At 38.4% G+C, this 19,733-nt stretch overlaps 1 protein-coding gene across 4 annotated transcripts; it reads right to left on the reverse strand.

Annotated features, from left to right (window-relative positions):
• Positions 1-349: 349 nt before the first annotated feature.
• On the reverse strand, positions 350-19,369 carry ptk2bb (protein tyrosine kinase 2 beta, b). 4 transcript variants are annotated; one of them, XM_051408859.1, is made up of 31 exons: positions 19,238-19,369; positions 12,925-13,156; positions 12,379-12,557; positions 12,167-12,254; positions 11,204-11,283; positions 10,979-11,041; positions 10,697-10,751; positions 10,436-10,576; positions 10,239-10,313; positions 9,529-9,630; positions 9,238-9,355; positions 9,040-9,079; positions 8,766-8,800; positions 8,596-8,640; positions 8,415-8,512; positions 7,759-7,840; positions 7,571-7,671; positions 7,210-7,325; positions 6,084-6,184; positions 5,769-5,858; positions 4,914-5,118; positions 4,361-4,469; positions 4,194-4,253; positions 3,953-4,075; positions 3,637-3,789; positions 3,361-3,396; positions 2,574-2,598; positions 2,402-2,436; positions 2,053-2,187; positions 1,826-1,906; positions 350-1,240 (listed from the first exon to the last, which is right to left on the reverse strand). In XM_051408859.1, exons 2-31 carry the CDS (start codon positions 13,120-13,122, stop codon positions 1,025-1,027), a joined length of 2,985 nt encoding a protein of 994 aa, XP_051264819.1. In that variant the 5' UTR covers positions 13,123-13,156; positions 19,238-19,369; the 3' UTR covers positions 350-1,024. The 4 variants fall into 4 exon arrangements, with proteins under 4 accessions (XP_051264819.1, XP_051264818.1, XP_051264821.1 ...); XM_051408858.1 differs by having other exon boundaries at positions 12,925-13,160; XM_051408861.1 differs by lacking the exon at positions 19,238-19,369 and adding an exon at positions 14,827-14,974.
• Between the last annotated feature and the right edge of the window lie 364 nt (positions 19,370-19,733).

The following is a 19,733-nucleotide window of genomic DNA, read 5'->3' on the forward strand; positions in this document are numbered from 1 at the left end:
GTAAAAGGGTTGTATCATTCCTGCCAGAATACCAGAATCCAGAATACAAATGATACTCCACATGTTCACACATGCTTGAAACAATGCTATAGTGCTGCAGAGGGAAAAAAGTGAAGGTAACAACTGCACATTACAATGCAAACTAATTCAACAGCCATACAACTTGCACAGCTTCTAATAAGATGGCATCAGATAGGTGTTGATTCAACTGTGTTGTAATAGCAACAAATAGTTGTGTTTTTGCTTGGGAAAGAATTATACATTGTACAGGTGTTGCTGTTATTGTGTTACCTAAGAAAACCCAAATGATCATTATCAATACTATCAACGCAGAAAATCAAGATTTAAATACTCTAGAGACATGTTTTAATAAACAGGCATTAATGTACGGTAGTATACATCAGGATATTTATTTTACAGCACTTGATTACCTGTTAGAATTTCATATTTTATAATAATGAAAACTGGACATAATGCAAAAACCTTGGTTTGGTGAACATAGTACCTGACACATCTGATTATCCATATCACTGTCATCTTCATCTCATAACAACATAATGCTGTATATAACACATTTGAACAGTTGAATGGCTGACTAACCTTTTGGTTTTGTCATCTTTATATCTGACCCAGGTTACTACTGACAGGTTTAGTAAACAATTACTTTTTTAATTTGCTTTATGTTACTTTTTCCTTTTCTCTACAATAAAACCTCTTGTACTTGTCATCAGACACATTTTATATTTACAATTCAATTAAGACAAATGCACAATCACAAATGAGAATGTGTAAATGTCTGAAGTGACAGCATGCGAAATACGATGCCAGCAGACCATTCATTTCAGTATACATGCTACCTTGGTAAGCATAAACTAGTTTAATAGTTTAGTTTCTAGTTTTCTTCCACTGTAGTATCATATTTAAACTTAAAACACACATTTACAGGTACGTTGACTCTGAAAAACGACTGTGTGCAAATGTTATTTCTGACTGAAAAAGTCGGATTTTAAACTTAATGTGTCCACTAAGGGGCCACTGGCTTGGCTAAGTTGGCCCTCACTCTGGCCTGGTCCACGGCATCCAACATGTTCTTGCTGTCCATAGCCAGATTGTGTGCTGCAGCCAGCATCTGTTTCTTACACTCCTCCTTCAAAGAGGTGATGGCATTCTGCTGGGCCAGCCGCATTTTGCTGATCAGCTCCGCCATGTCGTTGTTCAGCAGCTTCTGGGTGCCCTCGATCTGTGGGGATGGCAAACGAACATAATGGGCGACTTTTTGGATATTGGCCTTACTCGTGGGAGACATTTTGACAAGGAATTAATGATGGCTGAATTCTAATCAGCTGGTTCTGTTTCAGGGTCCTGGTATTGTCTATGCTGTCACACCACTAACTTTGACATTTGAATAGAGCAGATTAATGTTATTAGTAGCACCTGTACTTTTCCTAGTGTGTTATGCCAAATGTGTTCTGTGAATAAGGCCTGTACAATACTATGTGATCAAAATATACAGACATGGGCACTGTGTTTGTGAAGCTTCTCAGCTGGTGTTGTTTGAAGTAAGCAAGAAATGCAAATAAATGAAAAAATTATTTGTACCCTACATAATAAACTGATAAATATGTATTCGTAGAATATGCAAGCTATGGATTTTTTATGTCCTCAGCCAGAAGAGTAAACATGGAATGCTAATTTCCTCTTTGTGTTTGAAGAGGAGTTCTGTCACTTTTTGCAGCTTGGGGGGGGGGGGGGGGGTAGATCAATAAAGAAAGGGAGTAAAGAGAAGAGCAAACACAGCAAACAAGCTGCAGACAATATACTGTACCTCAGTCCTGACAGACTCGTGTAAGGTGGGCAGTATGTCATCCACACTGCGAATCAGATCTCGTAAGGCCATCCCAACAGACTGAGGGCAGAGGTCGATGCAGAGAATTAATCAGCTGTATGACTTGAGAGGTTTGTCTTCAGTTACAATTCATACAGCTTAAATTTGCCTCAAAATCAACAACAAACTGTAAAATTTAAGTGAAAAACAGATTTGTCTCAGCGTACCTGGACAATGGTGATATATTGTTCAGGTTGCAGTTCAGGGATGTCATTCTTTAGTTGGACAACAACTTTGACCAGATTCATAACCGACGAATACACTTTGTCGTCAGAGCGGTCCAGCTCCGCTGTGGGCGTCGGCTAAGGAAGAGAGAATAATGTGTTTGAATAATTAAAATCCTCAGGATCACTGGACCCCATTTTAAATGCAAGATGGCATCAATGCCCTTCCAACTAAAGGCTAATTTTACTTTGTTGAATTCATTTTTATCTAAAAATCAAAGCTAATATAATTAAATGGTCTTTTCAGAGGGCTAAAAGATAAAGCAATACAGAAATGAACTGATATAATTACCTGTGCTGTGAGCCGTGGGGGCTTCTCTGGAGGTGCTGCAGGGAAGAAAGACGAACAATATGTGAGGCAGAGAAAGAGAGTGAAAACAGAAAGGAGGATTGAGAGAGGAAGAGTAGCACTCAGAACGAATCAGAATATAATTTGGATTTGTGAATTTCCTTTAAGCACTTACCGTTCTCGGCCTCAGCTTCAGGGGACTAAAAAGAATAAAAGATCTCATGAGGACTAGAAAACATAAACATCCTGTCTGAAGTGTCACTGTCAGAATATCCAATAGCTCACAAACACTACGCAGAAAGTTAATCCTAGTAAACAGCAGAACTCATATCAGACTTTTATTAGATATACAGTAAATCAGATTTATCCTAAGAAAACTGAAACACAAAGTTTAAAGGAAAAGTTCCCCCTGTTCATTTACACTGTTGTATATCCCCAATCTGTGATAATCACTCAATTCCAAGTTATTAAATTTAGCAAACTTCACTAAATGTGCCTCCTGTATTTCAGTTGGAGGTTTCCTATATGTCCCAGAATGCCTTTTGATAAAGAACTATATGTGAAGTTTATGGTAAATAGCATCAGTTAATGTATTTGTGATCACTAACATACAGTTTTCCCCTTTACAGTAATCACAAACTATAATCATTGCTCTTTCACTGATTTCCAATTTAAATAATCAAGCTTATGTTACTGTTGCTGCAAAGTTTTAGTGAGCTGAAAAATAATGTTTTTCTTTGAAGGTGCACTTGAAATATCATGCAGACTACACAAACTACTACATGTTGTGTGGCATCATGCTAACTACATTAGGTCACTTGTCCAATGGGAATAAGGAGAACATGTTGCCAAAGAAAAAACAAAACCAAAACAAAAAGAAACGTGAGCTACACTGCCAAAAGCTGTTTGGTTTTAGAGTTAATTCCCTCTCACAATCACAGTTAGCCCGTGCAGACACCTACCACTGGGCTGGCAATGTCCTCTGGTCCCATGGGGTCCTGCAAAAGAACAGGCAGGTTCATTTTATAGATTATGGACATGGACCCCCTCTTTGGAACTGTTATCAGGGGAACATTCAATTTAAGACTAGTGGGGCGTCGGGAGTGAACGAGTGGGTTGATATTGTTTAACGACGCCACGTTCACTGTAGCCTCCAGGGCCACGTTGAATTTGGAAGTGGGGGCACACAGAGAAACAGAGAGGGGGTTGACAAAAGTTAATGATGCTCTGTTTCCCACCAGGAGTCTCTCCTCCTTCTCCAGCCACTTTTTATCCTCCATCATCTGCTCTTTCTGCTGGCGGAGAGTGTCCTGCATGTGATGCCTCTCCCTCTGCCACAGGCGCTGGGCGTCCTCCCTGCTGTTTGCTTCCACTCGGAGAAACTCACCCTCCTACAATCAGCGAGGTGTAAGAGAAGTATGATGGGTTAACACAAGCCTCTTTTGGTCGCACACATTCACATTTCAACTTCCATGTAGTGCTTTAGAATTTCAGGTTTATCGTCATTTGAACAGGTGACTCCAGATGTAAGAAAAATGTAAGAGTATTTCTTACCCCCACGCTCCGACGACGAGGGGACCTGACTGGCACCGCAAGACTGTTCATGGAGTCGACAGGGGACTGGTATTCACATGGGCTGGCCAGGTCAGGAGAGCTGGCACACAAAGCTTCGTTCAGCTGCACAGATACGCACAGACGTCACTTATATAAACATCTTTATAACAACATAATATATAACACCATTGAATTAAAACCTGTCGTGTTGGAGGAAACTATGATTACTTCACTACTGTACCTGAATGTGTAGACCAATACTGAGCGTGTTCCCAAACCGCCCTGGTTTCATTCTCGATGGCTACAGTAAATATAGAAAAGATATATTAAAACATGCACAGGTCCATGCTTTAAATTTGAATAATGTTCTGTTTTGTAACATGTAACAGCGGCTGAAGGGTTTCACACCTTGGGAGGAGGCTCGTTAAAGTTGAACTTGGTGTCGAAGATTTTTGTGGAGCGCGCTCTGTCCCTCTCTCTCTCCACTTCCTGCTCCTTCTCCATATTGTGGACATCACTGAGAGATTGTTGTAAAGAGTGAGAGAAGAGAGACGAGTTATAACATGTGTAAGAGAGGCTAAAAAAAAAAACACCCCATGGGCTACATACTTACATTAAATTATATCTTTAATGTTTGTCCAGCCATCTAAGTTTTTACAATTTGAACTAACTTCTTCTATACTGAACCTACTCTGAGAAGGTATTTGGATCAGTACATTCAATTAACTTGCATCAATGGAAATATTCAATTAAGAGACGCACAACATTTACTTATGAGAAAAGCAACATTTCTTTATATGAACTGTTATTTTGTCTTACATCAATATTATGAAGAAAGGAAATTACCATAGATCCAACTCTGAGGCCTTGATTAATCTCAACTAAGTCTCAATTTATTTTCATTCTGTGCAATCAGTCATGTGAGAGTAGAGCTCTCTTTTGGTATTTAATGAAGAAATACCTGATCTTGACCACCAGCTCAGTGAAGTTGGGTCTCTCTCTGGGGTCATAGGACCAGCAGCGGGTCATGAGTGAGTAGAGGGCGGGAGGGCAGTTGTCTGGCTTGGGCAGCCTGATGCCCTGCTCCAGTTGGTTGATTACGTCTCTGTTCTCGAGCCAGAAAAACGGCTGCTGGCCAACACTCATGATCTCCCACATACATACAGCTATCGGGCAATGCAAACACAGAGAAACATAGACAAAAGGGAAAATCTGAGAATGAGTCCATGTTTGTAAATCAGTGCATTAGAAAGGACATAGAGCAGCATGGAGGCCTCTGCTGGTGCTGTTTATATCTATTAATTAATGAATTAATCCAGACCAACAACAATCAAATAAACTTTGGTCAGAAGAAAATAGCTGAGATTTGCTGTGACCATCTGGCAATAATGCATTTGATTTATGCTCAAAAGCAAAACATTCAAATTGCCACCTTGTTTTTAGTTGTTCACTTTTTCTATGCCTTGGAAACAGAAAGCATAGAAAGTTTGCTTTTGTTCCAGAAATTCAAATTGTCTCTTTGTATTTCCTGCATACAAGCCAGAGTTATTGCAATAGGAATATGAATAATAAAGAGCATTACGGCTGTTATGCCTTGTTTGCTTTTACCTCTCAGGGGGTATCTAAACAGATCATCCATCCTCACAGATCAAAATATGCCAATGTTTCTTTTTTTATTTTTTTGCAGAAAAGTAGAAGTAAACACACCTGAAGAGCGAGATCTAAGATGCGTGTGCTTTCCTCTCTTGTGCCCGAAACCCCCTACATGCCTTTGCTATGAGCTGTTGTACTGTATGTAAGAGTAGCACATGCTCACCAAACATCCAGACATCACTGGCTGTGGTGAAACGTCTGAAGTTGATGGATTCTGGGGCCATCCACTTGATCGGCAACCGAGTAACAGACGCTGCAAAGAAATGGGAGACATTTGTATATTGTGGTCAAAATGTATATTATTTTACTATAAATAACTATTATTTTATGTTCCTTCTTTACTAGTCTGTCTATTTTACCAAGAATAAATGCATTTTTTTGCTGTGTGATTCTGTTTAATCTGGCAAATTGTAAAATATATTACAACTTAGACAATTAAGCAACCAAAAAAAATTATTTTCCTAAGTGCCTCTCTTACCTTTGTAGTATTCTTCATCCTCAATGTATCTCGACAGACCAAAGTCTCCGAGCTTCACACAGTCTGGACTGGCGACTAATATGTTCCGAACTGCAATGTCTCTGTGACAGAACACGAGTAAGACAGACATAATGGAGCGTTTTATGGGCAGAGCAGAGTCTCTTACATGGCCTTAAGCCCTCACTGATTGACCTGTTGTCCTCTCCATTACTGCGGCGCTGCCAGACTGAAGCAGAAAATCCCACATGAGGAATGTTTGCATTTTCCACACAGGCAGAAACTAATTTCCTTTCTCTGTGTTTATTCTTCACAGGAGATTGAATCCACGAGTGGCCGCTCTGCAGAAACAACTCTGTGAAATGTGTTTTCTGTGTCAACTTTCTATAATGTGCGTTAGTATGAATATTTATAAGTATAAATAAAAAAGTCTGCTATTGTCGCTATCTTTGTTGTTTTTACTTTTATAGCGATATCTATTAATAGGACTGTCAACTTGCCTTTTTCCTCACCGTCCCTGTGAATTAATTCTGGGCAGCAAGCACAAGAAAATCTGATCAGATCTTAGAGTTAAAATGATTTCAAGAAGTTACTGTAACTCGGCTTCATCAGCCCAGAACATTACAGGCTGTGTCTCTTTTCTTATGAGAGTAACAAAAGACCTAATTCATTATATAAAAGACCTGTTACTCCTAGATAAGGACATTATTACAGCTTTAGCACGGATCAATCATTATCTCTTCATACAAAATCAGCATGGGTTAGCTGGTCACAGTGACTTAGTACTGTTGTCAAAGTTACAACTTCATCATCCCAGATTTTAAAAAGCCTTGCTTTTACTTCTTTTACTAGTTTTTGAAAACTTGGAATCAGTTTATTTAACTTGATAGAGCACAATTAGCTCTCAACTTGCATTATTCACATACACATGTCCCATACATATGTTACAATATGGCTCCATCAGTTTACAGAAGGTTTGAGAGTTGATTGGACAAATCGATCGGGAGTCATGACTGTTTTTGTTTATTTGTTTTTTGCCAAGATAAGAATTTTTTTCCCTAATAGCACAGACAAAAGACATTATCAGTATCACTTTCTGGATAGCGACACACAGAATACAGTGTCTCACCTGTGTACCACGTTGACCCCTTCGAGGTAGACAAGAGCTTTGCAGATCTGCAGGCTGAACAGCACCAGAGTTATATTTGTCAGCTTGTTCTGGTTCTGAGTTAGGTAGTTCCCGAGCTGCAAGAATGCCAACGTAAAAGTTAAGACAGGAATTTGCTTACAGAGTTTCTGTCACACTTTCTGTCATGCATGAATCCAGCTGCAACACGATCAGACATGACTCATGCCAGAAGTGTGCAAGATTTCAGTGGGTAGTAGTTCTGTTCTTTATTGTGTGAATCCTGTTGAGCAGAGTAATGTCTCTCAAACTAATATCAGTTCTGCGTAAAAACGGAAAAACAAATCATGAAATTAAGACTTACCTCTCCATACTGATAAAGCTCCATGACAATCCACACAGGATCCTCCTCTATGATTCCAATCAGTTTGACAATGTGCTGGTGATTGAGGTTCTTCATAATTACTGGCAAATAGACAAAGTTCACACATTTTAATCATATTGTCATAGTTATTGTTATCACAGTTATTTTCTACACATTTTTCTAATTACCTGCTTCGCTCATGAACTTCTCCATCACATCAGGTGAACAGTCTTTGCAGGTCTTCACTGCCACATTAACCCTCTCGCCATTCTGTTGAATCAACACCCGAAATAAGACACAGTGCTGCTTTAAACATTTTAATGGAAAGCAGTAAGAACATTTATGCAAACAGCACATTCTGTACACACTTAAGCTTATTTGAATCTGTAATGTGAACATACTGTACAGTACTTACTGAAACAATTAGTCAATAAAATCAATAAAATGAAAATTAATCTGCAACTATTTTGATATTTTGATAATTTTTTAAGTAATTTTTCAAGCAAAAACACCCAATATGCTCTGGTAAACTTGTATTTTGGGGGGTTGGACTGTTGGTTAGATAGGCAGGTTTTTTTTTTTAACAATTTATAGACCACACAATTAATCAATTAATCCACAGTCAACATGCAGTTAGGAAGGTTTTATATTTATATTATATAACTTTCTACATGGCATTTGTGACTCATGGTAACATAAATATTAAGAATATATATTTCTCCAACAAGTGTCCAACTGTTGTATTCTATACTTAGTTTATAGATAGTTTTAGAATAGATTTATATATAATAAACCCTTTTTTGCTGTTAGTATTGATATAATTCAGCTAGGGAGATACACTTACATCTTTTTTGTAAACTCCATCGTAGACTTCCCCGAAAAACCCCTCACCAAGGATCCGGCCCAGAACAATGTCACTTCGGTCGATCCCGTACTTAATAACTACAGAACAAGACTTAAATTCAATAAACGTTCAAAAGTGAGTTTGCAAAGTTGTTATTCTCCAAAACAAACTTTCAGCAAACCTGATTTTGGCCGTTCATCCAGAATCTCACAATAGATATCAGACCCTGAAAATACAAAAGAAAGAACTTGATCAACTTGATCTTAACCTCACTGCTTTTATCAATATGCTTTTACTTGTACTTGTATTATACACGGAAGTTGTGTAAAACTATGAAAACCATCAGCTCACCCATACTGTGTCTGGTCGAGCTGCTGGTGTCTCTGCTGCTCCAGAGAAAAAAACAGAATGAAAGAAAGCCCCGGTCATAAATCTTCAAATTACTTCTCCCCAGAGTGCTGACAGAGTGATTCAATGAAACAGCCTTTTTCATCGATAACTCTAACTTTTCATTTCATATTACAACCAAAGAGGGGGTGAGCACAGCTTGGACTCAACAGCTACACAGAGGCTGAGAGAGGGCACAAATCATTCAAAGTTGTAAAAAAGCAAAAAATCCACTCACTCTGTTGGAATCTCAGGTAGGGAGCTTCGTGCGTTGACATCTAGGGCAGAAATTGGTTAAAATAGTTCCAATTAAGTTAAAATAATACACATTAAAAGCTTTTCGGGTATGCAACAATACTATTCATGGCTTTTATTGTAGGCTTGAACCATAGTCATGTTGAGAGAGCAAAAGGGGAAGTAGCTGTGTCGTACACACCTTTATTTGGTCGGTAGATAACCGACTCATCTCTGTCATTTTCCAAGCGGCAGTACCCATCAATAAGGTCCATCATGTTCTCTGCCATAGGGACTGTGGCAACATTGATCGATAGCCGCTATCAGAAAGAAGAAAAAACAGGCAATGACAATGTAAGCACATGTACCATGTATCAAATTTCCTGTGCAAACACTCTCTGTAGTAAACGTACCTGCTAATCTTAGCCCTTCTGATTCTGTGCAAAGTAATCATCATTGTATAATACATAGATAGTGTTGTTATGGTACTTACTTGTCTGGCCCCCACTACTTCGAGGTTCAAGAGAGCCTTGCCGTCGCTCTGAGATAAGCATTGTATTTTCTTGATCTGTTTGAAGTCGGCTAGAAAAACAGGCTGAGGTACAAAAAAAGAGTAACACAATAAGTTAAATTATGATGGACTGATTAAGTTGGACACGCTGTGTTAGATGTATAATGATCATCCGCTGATGGCAAGAGATATGAACCAGTTTCTTTGCAAAATATGTCTAGACTTGGAAAATCCAGCAGGAATACATTTATACAATCAAACCTTCACAACAAACCAATGTTTTTTAAAGAAATTATAGGATTATTTTATAGGACAGAAATTTGGGAAATATGCTTATTTGCTTTTTTGTGGATTTACTTGAAGTTACTATTTCTTTGCCGGAAGCAGTTGCAACTAGTGGAGACTTCAGGAAGTTACTTTTGTTTCCTTTGGACAGAGCCAGGCTAGCTGTTTCCCCTTGTTTCCAGTCTTTATGCTAAGCTGCTATCGGTAGCTTTGTGTTTACCGTACAGACATGACAGTGGTATCAATCTTCTCGGCTAACTCTCTGTAAGGAAGCAGATAAGCATTTTTCCCAAAATGTCCGACTATTTCGTTAACAAAAATCATGGAACTAGACTAGGTAGATTAGATATGGAACACAACACAATGTACAATATGATAAAAGGTACCTAAATCTTCATCATGCTTACCGCTGAATTCTTTTGCGTGCGTTGGCGAATTCCCCTCCCACCGATGACCAGCTCCACCGACAGACTCCAGCCTTGCTGTTGACAAGTGAGAGTGGTTACATGTTTGTAATATTAATGTGAGCAAGAGAAGCTCCTGATGTTTATAACAGGGGAAGAGATCTTCTCAGTATCACGCTGAACATAATGCTGCTACTCACCACTAGTTCACATGGGAAAACCTCTTCATCATAATTGACAAAATCTTGGAGGGTCTCAAAAAACTTGACCATGCAGTCGTCCTCCTTCAGTGTCGAGAACTGTTGAAACGTTTGCTGGATCAACTTCCGTAGCTGCCTTGACTAGATCACAAACAGTGAAGTTTAAAATAGATTTTTTTTTTGCTTACATTATATATAAATATAAATACATTCATGGTCGTCTCGTTATTAAGAATTTAAATTGTGGCTTGGATAGTTTACCTTCATGCTGTTAATCAGCTGTTGAGGAAAGAAAAGGTCCAGGCCCACGTCTTTTCTTCATTTGTAAAGCAAAATTCAGAAGGATTAGATTAAAATCATATGTTCTAAATGTAAAGTACAAATGTGAATTTAAAAAAGAAAATGGTAGTCATTATAACTTTATGGGGCTTTTAAAAGGGTTTAATTAACTCAAGACTCATTACCAACCCATACAGAATAAAGTCTGAGAGAACTGATGTCGCCAAAATTACAGTTTAAGATTAAGGAAAAATAAAAACTTACTCTAGCAGCTCAAAGTTGGACTTCTTCTCTAGACCTTTTGCGTTCATGTCTTTATAGAACCTCCTGTAAAAAGAGAGTAAAAAGAAAACATCTCAGCAACAAATACAATATGCGATACAATAAAATGTTCTTTAGCTCAGTTCGTCAAGCCCTTATCACTAAAACTAATTCAATTAAAAGTTTGATCAGCCACAGAAAAAGAATGAGAAGAATGCAGTGACTCACCTGATCTCCAAACAGCCGAGCTGCAGTGCCATCCCGTCACTGACCTTACTGGCATGATACTGCATATAATCATTGCGCACCTATCATAAAATGAAACAGAGGAATCAGATATACAAATATATACCGCAGTTATACTGTACTAGTACACTACTGTAAAACACACTTGGGTATGGTGGCAAAATTCAAATTCATATAGATTTATTCTGTATTTATTGTCATTTTCCCACTTCCTATCACAGACTGCTTTCATGTACTGCTAAATGCAGGAAGGTGGTGAGGTCATCAGTGCTTACCTGTGCACTGATGACCTACTATAATTAAAAATCTGTATATTTTTGTCAGAAGCATGACAGGGACTACACTAAGTTCAAGGTAATTACTGCAAAAAAAGCCTATAATAGCCCATAATTTCTATAATTAGAGGTCCATTGTGTAACATTTAGGAGGCTCTAATGGCAGAAATGGAATATAATATTCATCAGTCACCTGAAAATAATCATAGTGTTTTTGTTAACTTAGAATGAGACGTTTTTATCTGTCAACCATGTTAAGCCGGCATGTTTCTACAGTAACCCAGAATGTACAAACCAAACACTGGCTCTAGATAGGGCTGTTACCATAGTTTCTGGTGTTTTAAAGGGGAGGAAGAAGCGAAGAAGCGAAGAAGTTGCAATATGCAACTACATCATTACATGCCACATAATACACACTGGTCCTTTAATGGCTCCAGTGTCCTAGTAGCAAATATTTTGTGTCCCTGTTTTATCTCGATTTGTTTGAAACAAAAGAAGTGCCACCAACAGTTACTCAAAATGTAATATTAGTTATATATAATATTGGATAATAATCTCCTATATGGTATTAAAACAACACTTTTTAGTGCTGAACATCCACTGACAAATTTTATGAAAACAAGAAGTCAATTCTATACCAGACAAAAATAAAATCGTTATAGCTCTTTACCTGTTGGTAAAAATACAGCAACGTAGATCTGTCATCTTTGAATTTTTCCAGGAAATTAACGGGAATGTATCTGATACGAAGGTCATACCTGCATTCAGACAGAAAACAGACACACCATGCAAGTTTATCAAATACTTTCAATATCAAACACTGTAGATGTCTCGCTCTACAAGATAAAATCAGAGACAAACGTCAGAGCAATCGATCTGTACCTCCACTCAGCTTCCACATGATGGCTCTCGTAGCGTTGTTCCACCTCCCCAACAGTCAGATCTGGATGCAACCAGTGAAGTTCTTCTGACTTTAGGTGCTTCAGCAGGAGACCATAGCATCCTGCGTGTTCGATGTTTGGCCCCAATCGACCGCTGACCAGAATCGAACGAATGATGGCCTGAAGGAGATGGAATCAGACACGCTGTGGTTAATATTTGCTGTTGTGTAGTGGCTGACACGTTGACTGATTGATGAAAGGTTTATTAGAGGAAGCACTGGAGATAACATGTTAAACTTTTTTGTTTGCCTGTTGCTGTTCAATCAAAGAGAGAAGAAGTTTATACGTGCTCTGATAAAGGATTTATTATCTTTTCCTGCTTTTTCACCCTCAGATTTTTGGCTCAAATACAAAAAAAACACCTTCACTGTGACAGGTCTTCTTCAAATTTGTAATCTTAATCATACTCAAATATTTCTTTAGTATGTCTCTCATTGTCACGGTCTTCTGATACATCACTGCCCTTCCCCATATATATCACCCTCACCCTAATTTGCCAGGAGCTGTCACATTTAACCAGCTTGAAGTTCTTGCTCAGGTTGTTGTTGGTACAGAAGCACACTTTGAGGATCTTGACGGCCCCTTCGTCTCCAGTGAATTCTGATTCGGGGTTGGACTCTGAAGCACTTTGTCTTGGACTGGGCACCTTCCAGGACAGGGTGTCACCGGACATCACCTCATACATTGTCACGGCTGGGTGGGCATCATCATATCCACATCTTCCTTTCGACAGACAAAAAGAAAAATACTTAAAGATTTTAAAATGAGTAGGGAAACATCAGCTGACCATTTTCTAGATCTTTAACCTGAAGTACACACATTTTAAGAAACGGAGGAGAGACAGCCTGTTTTATATAATAAAGTGCTGGTTTTAAAGATTGTGGTCCAGGAAAAGAAACCGGGAGTCTGTAATGACAATACTGTGTCTTTAACTCAAGAGTACACACTGTTCTGTGACTTGCTTCATCATAGTACTACTGTCATGCTATGCTTCACATTGATGCTGTGATCTTGTGCCATGTGGTGTCTATGACTCACACCATTTGACTCTCAGATCCGCTGATTACATTCCTTCCTAACTGTGATTTCAAGTGAGGGCCTGTGTGATTCATAAAGCCAAATTGTGAAAGTGTGGAGACGTGTATCATCAATATCAATGAGGTCTTCTGCTTGAATGCAAAGCTTATCATACATATCTGTTGAAAATGCAGTATGGAAGAGGAAACAGGGGTGCTGACCTGAAAAACCTAAATCTATCCAAAACCAAACAACTCTGAATAACAAACAGGGTGACTAACAAACTCATGTAGTAGCTTCTTAGCTCTCAGCTGTTATGCAACCAGTGTTGATCTGAAGTGAAAAATTCCAAATGAAGCAGGGAAGAAGCTCTTCTGTCCTTCTTAAAGCAATAGTTTGACATTTTGGGAAACACTCTTACTCGCTTTATTGCCAAGAGTTAGATGACAAGATTGATACCACGTCTGGTCAATATTAAGCTAGAGCCAGGGACGGCTAGCTTAGCTTAGCATAAAGACTGAAAACATGGGGAAACAGAAAACCTGGTTTTGTTGCCTGCCGGCTCCTCTAAAGCTTTGAGCTAATTAGCATTATTTTGTTTGTTTAATATGTATAAAAGCCAAAAAAGGAAAAGACAATTTGTAGTTTTAAGGGGGGGGTGTATCAGACTATCTCTAGGCCGGGTGCAGTGACTTCCTGGTGTCACCTAGAAGTTTTAACGTTTAAGCAAAGAAGATTGTTCTCTGGTTATCTGGTAAACATAGCGCTAGTAGTAGGTGGATGTTTTTATCTTTGGACAAAGCCAGGCTAGCTGTTTCCCCCCGTTTCCTGTTTTTGTGCTAAGCTATGCTAACTGGTTGCTGGTGGTAGCTTCATATCGACCTTACAGACATAAAGAACTCTTGACAGAAAGCAAATAAAATGATTTCCCAAAATGTCAAACTATTCCTTTAAGACATGAATCCCTCTCATGAAATACATCCCAGCAACAGGAAATTCGGCTCCAACCACATAGCATTAAACAAACATGGTGACTGGTACTGGAGATCGTAAAAGCTTTAGCACACAACCACAACCACAGCCACTACTACACAACTGGAAACCGTCAACTCAAATCTCGAAAGCCTGCGTTTGATTTAACTTTCAGGTTACATGTGACATTGCAGCCATCTAATGATGCATCTAATAAAAAAATCAGGAAAATACATCCAGAGCCGCTCTCACCTCCTCACATTAATATTTCGCCCTGTCAGTCAAACATCTGAAGGCTTGTTGTTTCAGCAGACAGTACGGTTGGGCAAAATACTTCAAAACAACCTCGACAACACACCTAACTATGAGGTAGAGATTTCTGTTCACTTCAGTTACCCACCTCACAATAGCATCCGTCAGAAAAGTGCCTTTTGGCTGTCAGAACGTGTTTTCTCATAAATGAAACTCCATGCTGTTAGTCTGCTGTGAGGGAGCGGAGCGGTGTTAGTTTCTCTCAGGGCTTGCCGCCGCTGTTGGACAGGGTTGTGTTATGTTAGCCTGAGGCCATGAATTCCCCAGCAGGGCTGTGTGGGTGTGTTTGTGTGTGAGTGTGTGTAAGTGTGTGTGTGTGTATAGTGAGAAAGAGAGAAAGGGAAAGAGAGAGAAGATGAGTGTGCAGCACGGCCGGCACGTTGCACCATCACCTGGGTGTGGGAGGCCTGACAAGAGGGTATTGAGGAGACAGAGGGTGAAGTTTAAGAGTACTTGTAAGATGGATTATAGTACGTGGCGCCGTGGATACACAAAAACATTCCTTGGCTCACGTGGAAGAAACAATGAGTAAACCTAGTGACATACTGTGGGCTATATACATGACAGATTGCTGCAAATGCTCAGACAACATTGCCAAATCTGCGGCGCCAAAATATTATGCATGTATCACGTCTCTAAGAGAAATGAGGAAGGACAGAGACGGATGTACACATAGTTATCCATAAATAGCTTATAGGGATGCACAATATGATTTTTTTTCAGCATATGAAACCCAATAATTACCTGCTACTCATGGTCGATACCGGTAAGATCACATTTTTGTATTTTGTATTTTTTGTAAAGATGGATGATTTAATACTTCATAGCTCTGTTCTAACCAAATCTAATTGGCATCACTCTAGTTAACACAACAACAACAACAACAACAGCTCTGACTCATGAATGTTCATTTCTTTTTTTTTACAAAAGTATCAAAAAACTCAAACATACTTTGACTTTCATAGAGCACAAAGCCTATCAACCATCTTGCAAAAGAAATAAAACTAAATACTAATTATTATGGACCGATAATTTATTTGCTGTAATTTAATTATCTGGATAATTATTATTATTATTATAATTATATTATAATAATATAAATTCTCCTATTATTGGCCGATAAATTATCTGCCCGGATAGTTATCCTGCACCCCTATAATAGCTTATTACATAATAAATATTAAATATCAGCTGAAATTGTCCATTATGTAAAACAGAAGAAACGGGGGGGGGGACATGTTTGTGAGACTTGATTTTTGTCTAGTTTTAGTCTTTAACACTTAAACACTACAACCCCAAACAATGGGGCACAGATACAGACGGACAAGGCAGATCTCAACAGACCTTTTTCACAGCAGACATTTTGACTTGTCATTGCAGGAAAAGCACAGGTGATTACATTAACATTAGAGGTGACACTGTTATATTAAGTTAAGCCTCTAGTGTGCATGCACAATACCGAACGCTGGAACAGGAACCTAATAGACATACAGTCATCGTTAATGTTAATAATTACACCTGTCCTTTTCCTGCTTTGACATGTCTGTTGGGAAACGGGTCCATACTGGTGATAAAGTGTCAGTAACAAAGTCGGTCAGGTACCTAAAATTGGTATCAAATTAGAGCTTAAATAATTAGTCAATTCGTCAGATGACATAAAAATGTATTAAGGATTGTTTTATTAATTAATCAATCAATCAATCGTTTGTCATTTTTCCAGCAAGAAGACCAAACTTTTTCTAGTTCCCTCTTTTTCATTGTGATGATTTTCTGTTTTTCTTCATCTCATGTGGTTGAAAGCTAAATATCAGATAAAACTTTGACACAATTTGAGAATGTCACGTTCATATTTTACATATTTACATACCAAACATCTACCGGTAATAAATTAAATGGTTAATAAAAATAATCACAGCTGCAGCCCTACATTGAAGGCCTGGTCGTTTTTTTATTTTTCTATGTATGTTTTTGTACGGCTCCCTGTGTAACGATTAACATTTGAAGAGTTTGGTTTAGTTTGCTTAATATAAAAAAGGATTTTGTAGAAAACAGTAAATTTTTCCAGTACAGATCAAAAAAGGTATTGTTTTGGTATCAATACAAAAACTCAAATATCATATTAGTGCTAGTGTTGTGTGGTCATTTCACTTCATTTTGTGAAAGGCATACTGAGCTTTTCATATAATTCTATAGAACTTGTCTATTTCTTTGCAAGCCGGGCAGTACTGTTAAGCAGACAGAGAACTCACAGAAAGTAAACAAATATTAAACACTAAACAATACAATATGCAAAAAGCCCCTAATTCAATTCACTGACTGCCACGAAGTCCTTTATTCTAGTTGTTTTTAACAGCTATCTGGTTGTTTTAAGCGAACAAAAGCGACACTTTCTAAGCTCACACTGTTGTTGCTTCTCTCACAAGCTGTCATGCTGGCACTTGAGTTGTTATGGTAACAACTGTTCCCGAGGGAGATTTGATCACAAACTGAGACCGCGTTGGAGTGAACGAGCTCTTTCAACATTGCAGCGGGACAATAAATAGGAATATTCAGTACCCAAACATTTGGATTAGGAGTTATTTCTTCACACCACATCACTGCCATTCTTCCATTTCTGAGCTGCTCTGTTAGAAACGTACACTGTCTGCTGGACAGTTGAGACTGAAGGGGACTGATTCAGGGCGACAGATTATGACAAATGAGAATGAAATTTCACAGAAACCGGTGGAGAGGCAACAAACTTCGAAGAGGCTGCACTTGAGAGAAAGAGGAGGCTACACAGAAAGTCATTTAGCAATGCAGTATGTCTTAGAGAAATGTATGTTCTCTCATCATATCATCATATTAAAAAACTACAATTTAAATCATGTACAACTGAGTATGCAATATATAAAGTAGATATAATTGTTCCTGTACTTGCTGCCAGGCTATAATGCTGCAAATTACGTTCAGTTTATTCATAAAGTTCCTAGAGCTAGACCGATAAATCCCGCAGCCTGACATACTGCCCGATACTAGCATACTGCAGCTATATCAATATCAGTGCACACGTCTAGTGCTGCAACAATCAGTCGATTAATTGTCAATCAAAAGATTTTCATAATCAACTTATCAAGTAATTTTACAAGCTAAAATGTCAAACATTCCACAGTTCTGCAGGAATAATTTACCACTTTTCTTTGTTTTATATCGGTGTAAACTGAATATCTTAAGGTTTTTGACCATTGGTCATACAAAACAAGATATTTAATAGATGTCACATTTCTGAAATTGAGTTATGTACATTTTCCAATATTTTCTGACATTTTAAAGACAAAACAGTTAATTTAGAGTAATCCCTAGGAAATTGCTAATGAAAATAATCTTTAGCATATATGTTATGCTGATAAGAAACTGCGGTGAAAAAATGTCAAACAAGTTTCTTATTATTTGTAAATTAGAAACAGTGTCTCCATTACAGTTTATCAATCAGAGAGCACACAAGAGGCTGACTTTTCAACTGCAAAATGTCCCACTCTGTATGTATCTTGTTTAAAATGTTGTTGTTTTTTAAACAAATCTAAAGCAAAGATTGTTTGTTCATGTTTTTAAAAAATATATATAATACTGTAAGCAGATATATTTTATTGGTAGTATTGGTTAGACTGTCTTGTGCAATTGAAGACACACTGTCTTTGCCAGAATCTGTCATGACATGCACTCCTGACTGTATTATATCTGCTCCATCAAGTGTCATCAGGTGGCGTCTGTGGGCAAAAAATTCCCAGAAGTCACATTGCAACTATGCTACCTACCCAGCTGAAGTGGATATATCCTTTTCAAATGTGATTTGATGTTTTTGAGATAAGAATCTGATGCTTGTATAACAGGTATTTCAACTGGAAATCTGGGAATTGTCAACACGTGGCTGAATTAAACAATGGGAAAAGAGCCACTTATTTTCTCAGAGAACACAGCAGTTACAGTGAAGCCTCTTTTCCTGGTAAGTGCTTGTCAACACAGGCAGGTATTCAGGCAGGGCTGCTCTCTAGACAGTGTTGTGCTGAGGGTCTGCATATTGCAACGTCATGACCCCCGGGCACTGGAATGTGGCTGCTGCTTCTCCACCTGCACAGACTTGCTTTGATAATGAACAAACTTCTGCCTCTGGAAGGAGAAAATGGCTGTTTGTGCTTCAAACATTGTGCCATTACAAGTCAATGCATTACCTTTGAAAACACAAGTTATTCAAGCCTCAAAGCCAACTTTCACACATTTTGCATGGAGTCAACTAAATTCAAATCTGTCACAAAGGAGAAATAGGTGTTGTTTATGAGCAGTCAAACAACAAATCTGCACTTATGTGAGGGTTTAAATGCAAGTCTATCCGTTTATAACCTCTAAAAAAGTGGGCCTATTGCAAGCACTTGTTGTAATGGCATATTCTCTTCACTATAGCAGAAGCTGAAAACCTCCATAGTTGAAATAAAACATAAAGAACTATTAATCTGGTGTCTTACCTGATTCTGATTGAATTCCTCTAAGAATAAAAGCCTGACAGAAAGCTTTATTCCTCCCGGAGAGTCCAGGCCTGACAGTATGTGTCTCTCACACTGTTAGTCGAGCAGAAGGTGGCAGGTGGCCACTCCCTCACCTATGCAATCCTGCAGTAAGGTGGGCCAACTTCCTTATTTCAGGAATCTCAGGGAATATGGCGGATTGCGTCCTATTTTTCCAAAGTAAACCCGATTTTGTGTCTGTTTCTCTGAGTTTTTAGCTCTTTCTCGCCTTTTATGCGCATTAAGTTTGAATTTTGCTCTTTCATCTACACCTTACCTTTCACTATTTTCACTCTATTTTCAGTCGTCTTTACTTAAACCGTTATTGGCGTTATAATGATGTAATTGCATTGTCTGAACAGCAGATGGTGCTACAAGCTAAATAACCCGGACTTGTAAACTGCTTTTAATGCCTAACCTTGTACTGACTGTATACTTCAGTTATATTCATGTGTTA

The sequence above is a fragment of the Dicentrarchus labrax genome, unplaced genomic scaffold (assembly GCF_905237075.1).
Source record: "Dicentrarchus labrax unplaced genomic scaffold, dlabrax2021, whole genome shotgun sequence".
NCBI lineage: Eukaryota > Metazoa > Chordata > Actinopteri > Moronidae > Dicentrarchus > Dicentrarchus labrax.